The sequence below is a fragment of the Aquarana catesbeiana genome, linkage group LG04 (genome assembly GCF_042186555.1).
Source record: "Aquarana catesbeiana isolate 2022-GZ linkage group LG04, ASM4218655v1, whole genome shotgun sequence".
Lineage (NCBI taxonomy): Eukaryota > Metazoa > Chordata > Amphibia > Anura > Ranidae > Aquarana > Aquarana catesbeiana.
The window spans coordinates 469,480,766-469,493,881 of NC_133327.1; the positions used below are offsets into that span (position 1 = coordinate 469,480,766).

General features: G+C 41.0%; 1 protein-coding gene across 1 annotated transcript in view; it reads right to left on the minus strand.

Annotated features, from left to right (window-relative positions):
- Window positions 1–926: 926 nt before the first annotated feature.
- Window positions 927–13,116, minus strand: part of MPC1 (mitochondrial pyruvate carrier 1) — a gene marked incomplete in the record, with an annotated part of 73,356 nt that continues 61,166 nt past the window's right edge. Inside the window, 2 exon segments of the mRNA XM_073627587.1 lie at window positions 927–1,510; window positions 10,910–11,042. Coding sequence (XP_073483688.1) covers window positions 1,474–1,510; window positions 10,910–11,042 — 170 coding nt within the window.

Here is a 13,116-nt window from a genome sequence, read left to right on the forward strand (position 1 = left end):
ATTTACAAAGATTTATTATTTACTAACGCAATACAGGTTTAGCTTTTATATTTAGAAGGAACTTAGCAGAAATTTTGTAAATCTTGCCGCAATAAAGAATTTAGTGCATTTTTACGGAAAATTGTTTTGGTAAACATTTGCGCAAATATCGCAGGGCCTTAAAAATCAGTAGTGTCTTCCATTTATTCTACTGGTCCTTTGCTTTTAAACTCTGAAATCTGAAGGTGAAAAATTAAAACCTCCAGATTTTTTTGCAAAATTTGGTAATGTATAGTTTTGCGCAAGTTCAATTTTCACCATTGTGCAAATAGGCGCATTCTAAAATTTACAAATAGTGATTATTTATTAACTCAATACAGGTTAGCTTTTATATTTAGTAGGAATTTTGTAAAATGTGCTGTGTTTTTATCTGCCAATAATGATTTTAGTGTATTTTTAGCAAATATATTGTTTTGATAAACATTTGCAAAATATCGTGCCCTATAAATCAGTAGCACCTTATTTGTATTTTACTGGCCATGTGCTTTCAGAAAATATATGGTTTGGGGGGGGGTCTTTAACAAACTGTGAAAGCTGTAAGGGCAAAATAAAAAAGCAATGGAAAATGACAAAAATGGCCTGGCCAGCTAAGTTTAAAATTGGAGCACATGGCCTGGCAGCGAAAGTGTTAAAAGCTAGTTAAAAATGGTAGCAACACCAAATTTATGTTTGGCACCCTGCATTGCATGGTGAAGCAGAGACCTAGTATGTAATGAAAAACTAAGAAAGGTTTTATTTTAGGTTTAGTTTGATTATTTTTTTTACTTTTATCATCATGTTGATGGGGGGGAAGAGGAACCAAGTAAGGCAAAATAATGGCATATTAAAAAGGTACGTAGTGCATAATAAAAGAGATAAGCCATATAACATATATAGTAACCACAAAAGAAAAGTAAAAAGTTTTTTTATTAATGCGTATCTAAAAATTCATATAAAATATGAATTTTTTTAACTTTAATATGTTGACATTTCTCTTAACACACCTTGTCCAGCTGTTCAAGTAGACCAGAGAAAAAGGCACAGGGTAAAGAATAATATTATACTTAAATTTTTAAAAGGAACCAGTCATGACAAACATGAGAGCTGACAATGTGAACTTGCTTTGAAAGGTGTATGATCTGGGGTTGGTTATCCATGTACTTTTCAAAGTCACGAGTTACTAATTGGAATAAAAGTATGCATGTCAGAATAGACGATATGCTTGTTCCAGTAGAGTGACTGCAGCAAATATAAGTAGAACAGCCCAAAAATGCACCTTCAAAACAAAATAAGTAATGACAGACCTTAAAAAAAAAAAAAAAAAAAAAAAAAAATGCAGTGTTCCAGTACCATAAAATGTAGTGGTAGACATTATGAAAAAAAATTGCAGGGTGCAAATTGATTGTGTTGGTAAGATCCTGTTTTACTGGAGGCATGTATTTGATGGAGACCTCTTTATTTTATTTCTTCGGTTGCAGATTTTTGAGACATCCTACAAGAGAAAATAATCACAACTGTGTTACTTACAAGTACTGTATAATAGTTTTATTTTTTTCACAGCAAGTCATGGGAAGATTCCACCATGTTGTATCCATCTTGCATTAACAGAACTAAGCTTTTGGATACTGCCAAAAATGCAGTGGGCATCTGTCAAAACCAGGTACCTGCTCCCCGAAAAAAAAAAAAAAAAAATTAAAGTCCCAATATGGCAGAGGACAGTGGTACTTTAACCACTTGCCGCCCCCGCCCACCGTCAAATGACGGCGTGGCTCTCGTTCTAAGTGGACCTCATATGACGGCCTCCCAGAACGACTGCTCTTGCGCACCACCGGGGGCACGCGCTATGTTGCTAGGACATGGCGCGACCTCGATCTGTGTAAAGACCTGCGGTTGCGACTCTTTAACCAAGTGATCGGCTGTGTCCAATCATAGCCGGTCACATGTAAACACGGAGATGCCGGTAATCGGCGCTCCTCGCCTCACACTGAAAGTGTGAGGCGAGGAGAGCCGATCAGCGGCATCGCCTCACAGTGCCGCCGATTACAAGTGCCAGCAATGCCACTGCCAGCAATCAGTGCCCACAATTGACACCAATCAGTACCCACAAGTGCCAGCAATCAGTGGCCATCAATGATGCCAGTCAGTGCTGGCTATCAGTGCTGCCCATCAATGCCACCCATCAGTGCCGCCTATCTGTGCCCAATGCCCACCAGTGCAGCCTATCAGTGCCCATCAGTAAAAAGGAGAAAAATGACTTATTTACAAAATTTACTGACAAACTAAGAAAAACTTTTTTTTTTTTGGAAAAAAATAAAAAACCCAGGATTGATTAAATACCACCAAAAGAAAGACCTATTTGTGTGAATAAAATGATAAACATTTCACATGGTTACAGTGTAGCATGACCACGCAATTATCATTCAAAGTGTAACAGCGCTGAAAGCTGAAAAATGTCTTGGGCAGGAAGGGGGGGGCCCTATATTGAGGTGGTTAATATTCCCTAATGAATTAAACAGAACAGTGCCACACTGAAATTGCAAGCATTTTTCCTGTCCAATTCCCCCTCTATTATTCCTCATAGATAATATGCATTCATTGGAAAAAACAAGCTATATCTGTCTCCTGGATTACAATAGAGGGCACAATCCTCTCTAAATCATTACATGTGATACAGCTACTTTCAAGTGGCTGTACACTGGCAAAAAAAATGCTGTGGAAATATCCTCCTATATAACCAATTACAAACAGTTGAAGAGAAAGACCAGGTGGGCAGCTTTGCAAAATTGAGAAACAGATGTCCAAAGCCAAGTGCTTTCATACATGTGCTTATTTTGGCCTAAATGTATGACAAAAATTGAGTTTATTGGATCTTTTTTTTTTTTTTTTTATAACAAAGTAGAAAACATTTTTTTTTTTTTTTTTTTTTTTTTTTTAAAAAAAAAAAAAAAGAAAATTCGTTTTTTTTTTTATATCACAAAATATAAAAAAAACACAACGGTGATCAAATACCACCAAAAGAAAGCTCTATTGGTGGAAGAAAAAAAAAAAAAAAAAAAAAAAAAACCTACTAGTTAATGCAGCACAGTGCCAAAATTGCAAAAAGCGCTCTGGTCAGGAAGGGGGCGATTGGACACAGCTTATCACGTGGTAAAGAGTCTCTATCAGAGACTCTTTACTTAGATTGAAGTTGCGGTGTGTCAGACTGATGCCCGTGGGGGATGGAGCGGCTTGATATCCTGGCGACGTCATATTGCTATATGGCGGGTGGCAAGTGGTTAATATATGAATCTAGTCGAGAAAAGATTAAATTTCCTCGATCTGGAGATCGAAATGCTTAAAATCGGTAGTTAAAGTTTAAAACCTACGGACCGCAATAGTTTTATTCCCGTCGATAGTCGTCATCATAAAAGTGTGGCTACAGTCAGTTCCCCGCAGTCAACTTTATACCTGCGATGGAACTGTACCGATATCCAGGACTTCAAACAACAAGCTCTGGTTCCGAGACAGATTCCTTGATAAGGGATATGATCATAGAGAGGTTGACTTGGAACTACAGAGAACCCTTGAAGTTGATAGGAGCTCTCTTTTAGCCCTTTCAAAACAAGGACACTTTTAAATGGTCTTTATTCACTTCCTTCTCAATTCAACATAGACAGATTAAAAATATATCATTATTAAACACTGGGATATCTTGAAAAACCTATCGTATGCTGGGTCCCTTATTACCAGATAAGGCAAGGGTATCTACAGGGGGGCTCCCTCACTACAAAGTAAAATTGCCCCCAACGTCAAGCATCCAGTCAGACCCTCCTTTTTCCACAAGCTAGTCGGTTATTACCCTTTTAAAAAAATGTTATGTGTGCAAGCATAGTGTGTGGCAGAATTAAGACACAACAATTTAAGTCCACTGTTACCTATTGTACTTATAGTATAAAACCTGGTTTATCTGCTGACCTGCCCTTGCGGGAAATATGTTGGCAGAACTATTCACCCGTTTTCAGTAGGGGTAAAACGTGCATATAGCTAATAAAAAAAAAAAGAAAAAAAAAAAAAAAAAGGAGTAACTATCATAGCGTACCAAAAATATCATAATCGTGATCCAAGAGGAACAGACTTTGTAATTTACAGATATATACCTCCTTGGAGGGGTGAAGCCAACATTAGGGGTGTCGAGACATTTTTGGATGTATGTGTTGCGTTCCCACTCCCTGTTCGGTATGAACGTGGAGTGTGACATCAACGCCTTTATTAATTAGGCATAATTGGTTTAGGATGTGTGGCCCCTGGGCATCGTTGTACTTCTTTATGGGTGTTTTTAATTGGATCTTATTGTGTTGAGTCCTATGTACGTTCGTTCTGGGGTTTTAGATTCAATATGTGATATCCTAATACTAGACCGCCAATTACATTCCTGGGTATTCTTTTCTACTGTTTCACAGTTTATTATAGCTTTTACAATTTTATAATTTATTAGTTAAAATAAACTAAAACATATTAGAGATGTCAATTATGCGACTCGCTCTAGACAATCAACTCGGACCAAAAAATATCAAGCACACGTATATCTGACAATTTTGTGGACATATTGGGTCTTTTTTATGCTGTATAATTCTTTTCTATTGTACAAGTCATCTTGGCTTAACTATGGTTTCAGTGAAGGGCGACACTTTGGAGTCTATAGAGAGGCTTGAGACACCTCCCCTTGCAATTTTAAATCCAGGCTTGTGAAGCGAACTTCCGGTTTTAGTATAGGAATCGCAGAGATGCTGCTGATGCAAGTGCTGGCCTCGGTATTGGAACGAGGCTTGACTTGCACGCACCCACGCCATCTTGGTTGTCATCCAGGAAGTGAATTCGTACATGCATACATGTTGTGTCACAGGTTGTTAGTCTACTTTGGGTCACATTTTCTATTTAATAGCATATGACTACGACTGCCTTATACCCCAGACGACGTCTATTTAGGCAAAAATGCCTCGGGGCGAGTCCTGTCAATTGCCATTGTCTGTAAAAGGCATACAGGACGCAATTTGAAAAGCACTTTTATGTCTGCTGCAATGCGAGTTTTCTGAACTGTTTAATAAATTTTCCTACCTTATGGTTATACACTATGTGGAGGCATTTTAAGCTCTTTTCTGGATATATACACTAATCGAGTGTTAGAGAAGAAATTATCCATGCCTAAATCTGAAGTTGATGGTCCTGCATAGTCGCTCCCTATTAGGCTGTGGAATCGACGGTGGAAGTTGATTGTGTCACCCAGAACACTTAAGATGAGTGTTGGAGCTTAGTGCAAAAATTCGCCCTTACCAGGTGTTTATACCCCCCTGCCTGTTTAGACCCATTAGGCATATGCCAACTGGATCCACATGTTCCGGTAAGCCTCCTTATTTCTTTGTGGTGGTGGAACCCTTCACAGGGTGAAGTTGCACTCTGCAAGTGCAGTTGCTCCAGAGCTTAGTAAATGAGTAAAACTTTCCTTGCAAGTGATTGGGTACTCTTTGGAAAATGAAGCCTTGCCTCATTTACTAAGCTCTGGAGCAATTGCACTTGCAAAGTGCACAGTCTATTTGTCTTTAGTAAATCAACCCCTATATTTTCTATACGCGACGCTTCAAAAGCCCCTATTAGGTTTCAGTTTAGTGTTATGGAGGAGGTCTTGCGTTAGAATTATTAATTATTACTCTCACTTCAGTGTGCGTGGTGATATGCAACGTGTATCGAAATTGAAGTTTTCACGCGTAGGTTCCCCGTGATGTTTTCTAGGTGCAATATTGGGGGGGTGGGGTGTATTTAGCTTCAGTGTAAAGCTTACCAGTGAGCTGAGTCTGCACCAGATATGCAGTTTAAGGGCTTTTTTGGCCCATGTTTATTGAAGTAAAAGAAAAAAACAGTCCATCCAGGATTCCAACACGCAGGGGTTTCAATTACTAAGCAATAATGAAATAACGAATGGAAAAGCACTGCTTTTCAGGCATTGACCTTGGTCCTCTTGACCCTGTAACTGTGTCCCTGTTTGGTACCCACTCTCTGCCTCTGGTGACACTTACAGCTTCCTGGCTGCTACAGCCCACTGCTTGGGCCCTCCGTCTGCTCTGTCAGACTGTCCCGTGCCAACAGGCACACTTCTCCCTTGCACGCCTGGACTCCTCGGGAGGGTGGAGCCCAGAACCCTGGTCCTGGCTCTGCTATAAGCCCAGGACCCACCTGTACAATCAACAAGCAAGACTCCTGGCTATTCTCAAAACCCAGTCTCAGGATTGGAGATTCCATCCCACCCAGATCGCTATAAAGTCTCCAGAACCCCAACTGGATTTTACCAACCACAGAGGAAACTGATGAAAAACAGTTTCCCCCAAATTAAACCATCCTCCTGGAGCCTCTCAACCTGCCCATTTGAGAATCCTGGGCGACAATCACTAGGACAGGGACCCATACTGTTACATAGGAAACAGGTACTCTAAGAAATGCAGGGTCTAAAAGACCCTGCATGTCTCCCCTGTACTCCACTAAATGTTTTGTAATGCAGATCGCCGGTACCAGGGTGTGTGCGAGCGACTGAGCGGCAGCGGAGCCGCACGCATGCTCTCATCTGACAGGTAGGAGTCTGCCTTTCAGTTTCAGACACAATCCCAGTGGCTGCAGCCAACGGATTGTGTATTAATAACCTCCCGCTGTTTGGTCCGTACGAAGTACGGGCCTGGTGGCGAAAGGGTTTAAAATGTGACAGCACTGAAAAATGGCCTAGGTAGGAAGAGGGTGAAAGTGTCTGGTCTGGACAGCATGAAACCTCCTTGACCTATCCAACCAGCTTTCACACCTTCACTCATTTCAAGTAATACGAGACATGTCAACATATCTGCAGTTGTAAAACATGCGTGAGACAATTGACGTTGAGTGCTTATACAGTATATCTCTATATCTATCTACCTATAGAGAGGAAGAAAGAAAAAGCGGTGACTGTTATAATCCACACACTACCAATGGGTATTCAGTATTGCTTTATTGCACTAAAGATTAGATAAATAAATGCTAAGGTTTTCAATTCCATCATGTATCTTGTCAGTAAGGGTACCGCCGACACGGATGCTAGAGGAGAGCAGGAGTGATATAAAAAGCATCAGACAGTGCTGAATTGCACCTTGAGGCCTCACACACTGGGCATTTAGCCCCAGTGTATATGACTTTGGCATTTATCCATGGACAAAAAGCACAGGTTCCCCTGTCCAGTACTGCTGAACGAATGCCCAGAGCGCAAGTAGTCTGCTTTCCCTGCACTCATCTCTGGGTGCATATGGCTCCAAATGTTAGTAAAACATTGTGCACCATCCAGCCGCAGCAGATTTCAGACTTACAGGCTGCCAGGCAGCTGTGCCTTCTGCCTGGCAGTACTCATAAATCTAATTTCCCAAAGACAACCTCTGGATATGACGCTGAGCATGTGCACTCAACCTCTTTGGTCGACCATGGTGAGGCCTGTTCTGAGCGGAACCTGTCCTGTTAAACTGCTGTATGGCCTTGGCCACCGTGCAGCAGCTCAGTTTCAGGGTCTTGGCAATCCTTTTAGAGCCTAGGCCAACTTTAATGTAGTGCCACAATTTTTTTTTCAGATCCTCAGAGTTCTTTGCCATGAGGTGTCATGTTGAACTTTCAGTGACCATTTAACACACCTAAAACCTTGTAACACTAACAAGTCACATGACACCGGGGAGGGAAAATGGCCAATTGGGACATTTTCACTTAGGGGTGTACTTAATTTTGTTGCCAGTGGTTTTGACATTAATGGCTGTATGTCGAGTTATTTTGAGGGGACCGCAAATTTACACTGTTATACAAGCTGTACACTCACTACTTTACATTGTAGCAAAGTGTCATTTCTGCAGTGTTATAGATGAAAAGATATAATAAAATAGTTACAAAAACGTGGGGGGAGAGGGAGAGAGAGGGAGAGGGAGAGGGAGAGGGAGAGGGAGAGGGAGAGGGAGAGGGAGAGGGAGAGGGAGAGGGAGAGGGAGAGGGAGAGGGAGAGGGAGAGGGAGAGGGAGAGGGAGAGGAGAGGGAGAGGGAGAGGGAGAGGGAGAGGGAGAGGGAGAGGGAGAGGGAGAGGGAGAGGGAGAGGGAGAGGGAGAGGGAGAGGGAGAGGGAGAGGGAGAGGGAGAGGGAGAGGGAGAGGGAGAGGGAGAGGGAGAGGAGAGAGAGAGAGAGGAGAGAGAGAGAGAGAGAGAGAGAGAGAGAGAGAGAGAGAGAGAGAGAGAGAGAGAGAGAGAGAGAGAGAGAGAGAGAGAGAGATTTTTTTTTTTAATATATAGCGTATTTCACGCACTTTTTTCCCCTGAAAATCGTGGGTGCGTGTTATACGCCGATCCCCCGCCGATTGTAAGCTTTTCGGCCGCTCAGCGGCTTTTAGCTTTTCTCGGCGGCTTTGAAAGTGGCGCTGCCATTCTCAGCCGCTTTCGGCCATTCTCGGCGCCTCTCGCAGTCCCGCGGGAGCCGCCGAAAGCCGAGTACAGCGGCGCCATTTTAAAGATGCAGACTACAGATGGACACTGACAAGGCTGCAATCGGGGACAACACTACAGATGGACACTAACAAGGCTGCAGATGGACACCGATGGGCATTTAAATGTAAGTTTTTTCCTTAAAATTCCCTCCTAAACTTGGGGTGCGTGTTATACGCCGATAATATATAAAAATAAATAATATATATAATATATATATATATATATATATATATATATATATATATATATATATATATATATATATATATATATATATATATATATATATATATTTATTTTCATATTCACACACAGCTCAGCATAAATGACTACACCCTTTTGAAACTTAAGATTTCCAAAATTTTGACAAAACTGAGTTTTACAGAACATTTGTTAAGTTTTATTATTGATGTAATTGAACTAAAATTACAAAATGTTCAGTTTTACTCCAATTAGTTGATGCAAAAGTAAATACAGCCCACAACAAAAATTACTACTATTGCATGACCTCCTTCATTTGCAAGGACAGCACCAAGTCTTCGAGGCATGCCACGAACAAGTTGGCGACATATTGCAACATCTTTTTCTATTTTTCAGAACGACCTCTTTTAGAGCCTGGATGCTGGATGGAGTGTGATACTCAATGTCTTCCTCAGAGTTCCCCAAAGGTGTTTGAATTCAGATCCAGAGATCTGGCCACTAAATCACTTTCACCCTGTTCTTCAGGAATGCAACAGCGGCCTTAGATATGTGCTTTGGGGAGCATTGTCATGTTGGAAAACTGCACAGCGACCAAGGGCATGGAGTGATGGTAGCATCTTGTCTTTCTATAAAGGGCAGTACACATCTAAATTCATGATACCATCAATGAAACTTAGCTACCGACACCAGCAGTACTCAGCAGCCCCCTAGAAGGAGACTGCCACCACCTTGTTTCACTGTAGGCACCATGCATTTTTCTTTGTACTCCTCACCTTTGCGACACCATACACTTTTGAACTGATCAGTTCCAAAAGCATTTATCTTTATCTTGTCTCATCACTCCAGAGTACAGAGTGCCAGTAGTGTTCTTTTTCCAGCTTGGGCCCTGCCAAAATTCTAGGCTAGCTTTTTTTGTACATGGGCTTTAGGAGAGGCTTCCTTCGTGGAAGACACCCATGCATGCTATTCCTCTGTAGTATATGCTGTATTGTGTCACGGGAAACAATCGCCCCAGTTTGGCCTTCTACTTCTTTAGCCAACTGCAGTGAACTTGCATGACGATTTTCTTCAACCTTTCTCATCAGAAGACGCTCCTGTCAAGATGTTATCTTCCATAGACAGCCTGGATGCCTCCGTGAGATGGTTACAGTTCCATCTTTGTTACATTTTTGTATCACTTTTACTACAGTATTCCGACTGATAAGTAAAGCTTTGCCGATCGTCTTGTGTAAAGAAATTATTTTCTCTTGCCTGGTGACATTTCTCTTCCATGTGGTGCCATTGTGGACAGCATTAAAACCCCTTTCACACTAAGGCAGTTTTCAGGCGTTTTAGTGCCTGAAAACTGCCTTGCATGTCACCTGAATGTGAAAGCCTGAGTGCTTTCACACTGGGGCGGAGTGCTTGCGGGACGTTTACAAAAAGTCCTACAAGCAGCATCTTTGAGGTGGTTTGGAAGTACTGTATCATTGTTCCCAAAACGCCCTGCCCAATAAAAGCAAAGGTTAAAAGCGCCCCGCTAGCAGCTGAAAAGCACCGCTAAACACAAGTGGCACTTTAGCGCTGAACGCCGCTCCAAAGATGCTGCTAGCAGGACTTTTTTTAATGTCCTACCAGCGCACCGCTTCAGTGTGAAAGCCCTCGGGGCTTTCACATTGGAGACTGCAGCGGCTGTTTCAGGGCGCTTTGCAGGCTCTATTTTTAGCGCTGTAGCGCCTGCAAAGCGCCCCAGTGTGAAAGGGGTCTAAGTAATGCCCTTTTATAAATCAACTGTCTGCTGGACACCTGTTTAATGAATAATTAGATTCACCTGTAGTTGAATTCTTGTTAGGATTTTGTGGTCTAAAATTTAGCTTTGTGACTAAAACTTTCATTGGGGTGTATTCATTTTTGCAACATGGTCTTGAATGAATTAGTTAGGAAAAACTTTTTTGTGTGTGCAAATTAACAAATCTTGGTTGCAATCAATGGCCTACATTTGTGGGAGTGTTTTGTAGTATAGCGTCCCATAGAAAATGTTGATTCTGAAAGGAAAGGAAAGGTTTTCTGACAAATTTGTTGGGATGTACTCATTTATGCTCAGCACTGTACATACATAAATACACAGTACTGTGCAAAAGATTTTTTTTTTTTATTAAAAAAAAAAAAAAAAAAAGGGAACTATTTAACACAATGAAGAATAAACTTACTTGTATTTGATAAGTCGTGCACCTTGAATGAGTTGAGCTCCTTCATTGGTAAAGTGACATGCAAACAGAAGCCAGTTTCTGGGCTGCACCTTATAAGCAAATCTCATGAACAGCAATGAATAGCAGGTGAGAGCTGAAAAGCAAGTAATATGCATGTCATTAACAAATGCAGCATATGAATATAACCCAAAAAAAGTCTATTGAAAATCTTTCCGTCACCTTCTCTATTTTATTATTGAATCGGTTTTAGTTCGTATGTTCAGCTATCTAAAAAATGTATTTCTATGAAAGTCATCACTTCAGTCCAGGGGCTGACCCTGGATGAGGCTTGAACAAAAACGGCTCCATACAAGGCCATCAATAGACAAAAAGTTTGTACTTGAGCAATGCAAAGACCTGTATACATTACAGGTTATCATCTTTTAAAACAGATGGCCCACATGCGAGTGTGAACTGTGCAGGTCAATAGTCTTCCTAAACCTTTAGGCTGCATTCACACCTGAGCGTTTCAAAGTCGCGTGCGATTTTGCCGCAATTTTGTACAGGGCACCAATGTAAAAAGCAGAAAAACGCCTGTAATCTGCCCAAAGAAGCTTATGTTCTTTTTTGAGCTTAAGGCGCTTTTTAGGCGTTTTGCTTCAGGTGAAAACACTCAGATGTGAAAAGGTGCCATTGAAATGAACGGGATTTTGCTTGTTGGGCGTTTTAGGAGCTGAAAACGTTTACGTGTGAATGCAGCCTTACAGGATAAAGGACAGATTTTCATTTTTGGACAAAAAGGCAGCAGCTGGTTCAAAAAAATGGCATGAAAGAGGCCATCTATGTCAAAATGGAATAACCAACCCTGAACAGGACTGGGCCTTCAACACCATTGATCATCTGCATATAATGCCGATATAACATTACTAGCACAGTAAACTGACAATTCATATATCTTCAGCAATGTAGTGAACATAATCAAAAATGTGTCGGATTTAAATAGCACCATGGTATTGGATTAAAAAATTTGAACAAAATTATTCAAGGTTATTCAAAATGTTCACACCACCCATCTTATTCTTGGACCATCAACATCGGTGTTGATGCATTCTATGGTCACCGAGGTATTTTCACGAAACGTAACCACTTCAATACTTGCCACTTTTATTCTGTTCTCACGCAGGCCAATTCTCAGCATTCAGTGCTGTCGCACTTTCAATCACAATTACGCGGTAATAGAACACTGTACCCATAAGCGTGTTATTTTTTTCACACAAATAGAGCTTTCTTTTGATGGTACTTAATCATTTGGGTTTTTTTATTTTTTGCAAAATAAACAGACCGAAGATTTTGAAAAAAAAAAAATTCTGTTTCGGTGATAAGATTTTGCAAATAAATTGTTAATACATTTAGGATCAAACTGTAATTAAAAGCAGGGAAAGAAAATCCATCACATCCCCTCACACCACACTACATAAACACTGGCCAGGCACACATTTAACCCTTTGATAGCCCTGGATGTTTAACCCCTTTCCAGCCAGTATCATTAGTACAGTGATGGTGCATATTTTTAGCACTGATCACCGTATTAGCGTTACTGGTTCAATCAGTGTTTAATACAATATCACAGTTCTATTATAAGTCGCTGATCGCTTCCATTACTAGTAGAAAAAAAACTAAAGTTACTTAGTGGAAACGTCTTTTCCAGGAGTCTCAGAAAAATGTGAGACCTTGGCTACTCCCTTCTCAGGAAACACCGCCTCAAACCAGGATTAAAAGCATGCTTCCACACCGGCTCCTTAGTTCTTCTAGAGCAGTGGTTCTCAACCTCTCTAGAGCCGTGACCCCTTGATAAAATTTCCCAAGTTGTGGAGACCCCCAACCGAAAAATTTAGTGTGGGTTGTCAGCACCCAAGGCAAGACAAGCAATTTGTGCCCCTAAGCCATGGACATTTAGCGCTCCCTGAGTCCCTTCCACTCATTACAGTATTAAAACCCCTTATGGTACATTTTAAGATGTACCACTCTTTTTGTTCTCCTTTCTTTCCCTTTTATCTCTCTATCCTAAATTTGCCCCCCCACCCCCATCCCTTTTTCTAGCCATCTTTCTTGCTCTCTTACTCTCTCTCTCTCCCTTTTTCTTTTTTCCTCCCCCCCTTTTCCTCTCCCTTCCATGTATTCTCTATTTTTATTCCTTCTCTTATTCCTTGGTGGTGGAGGGGTGGGAG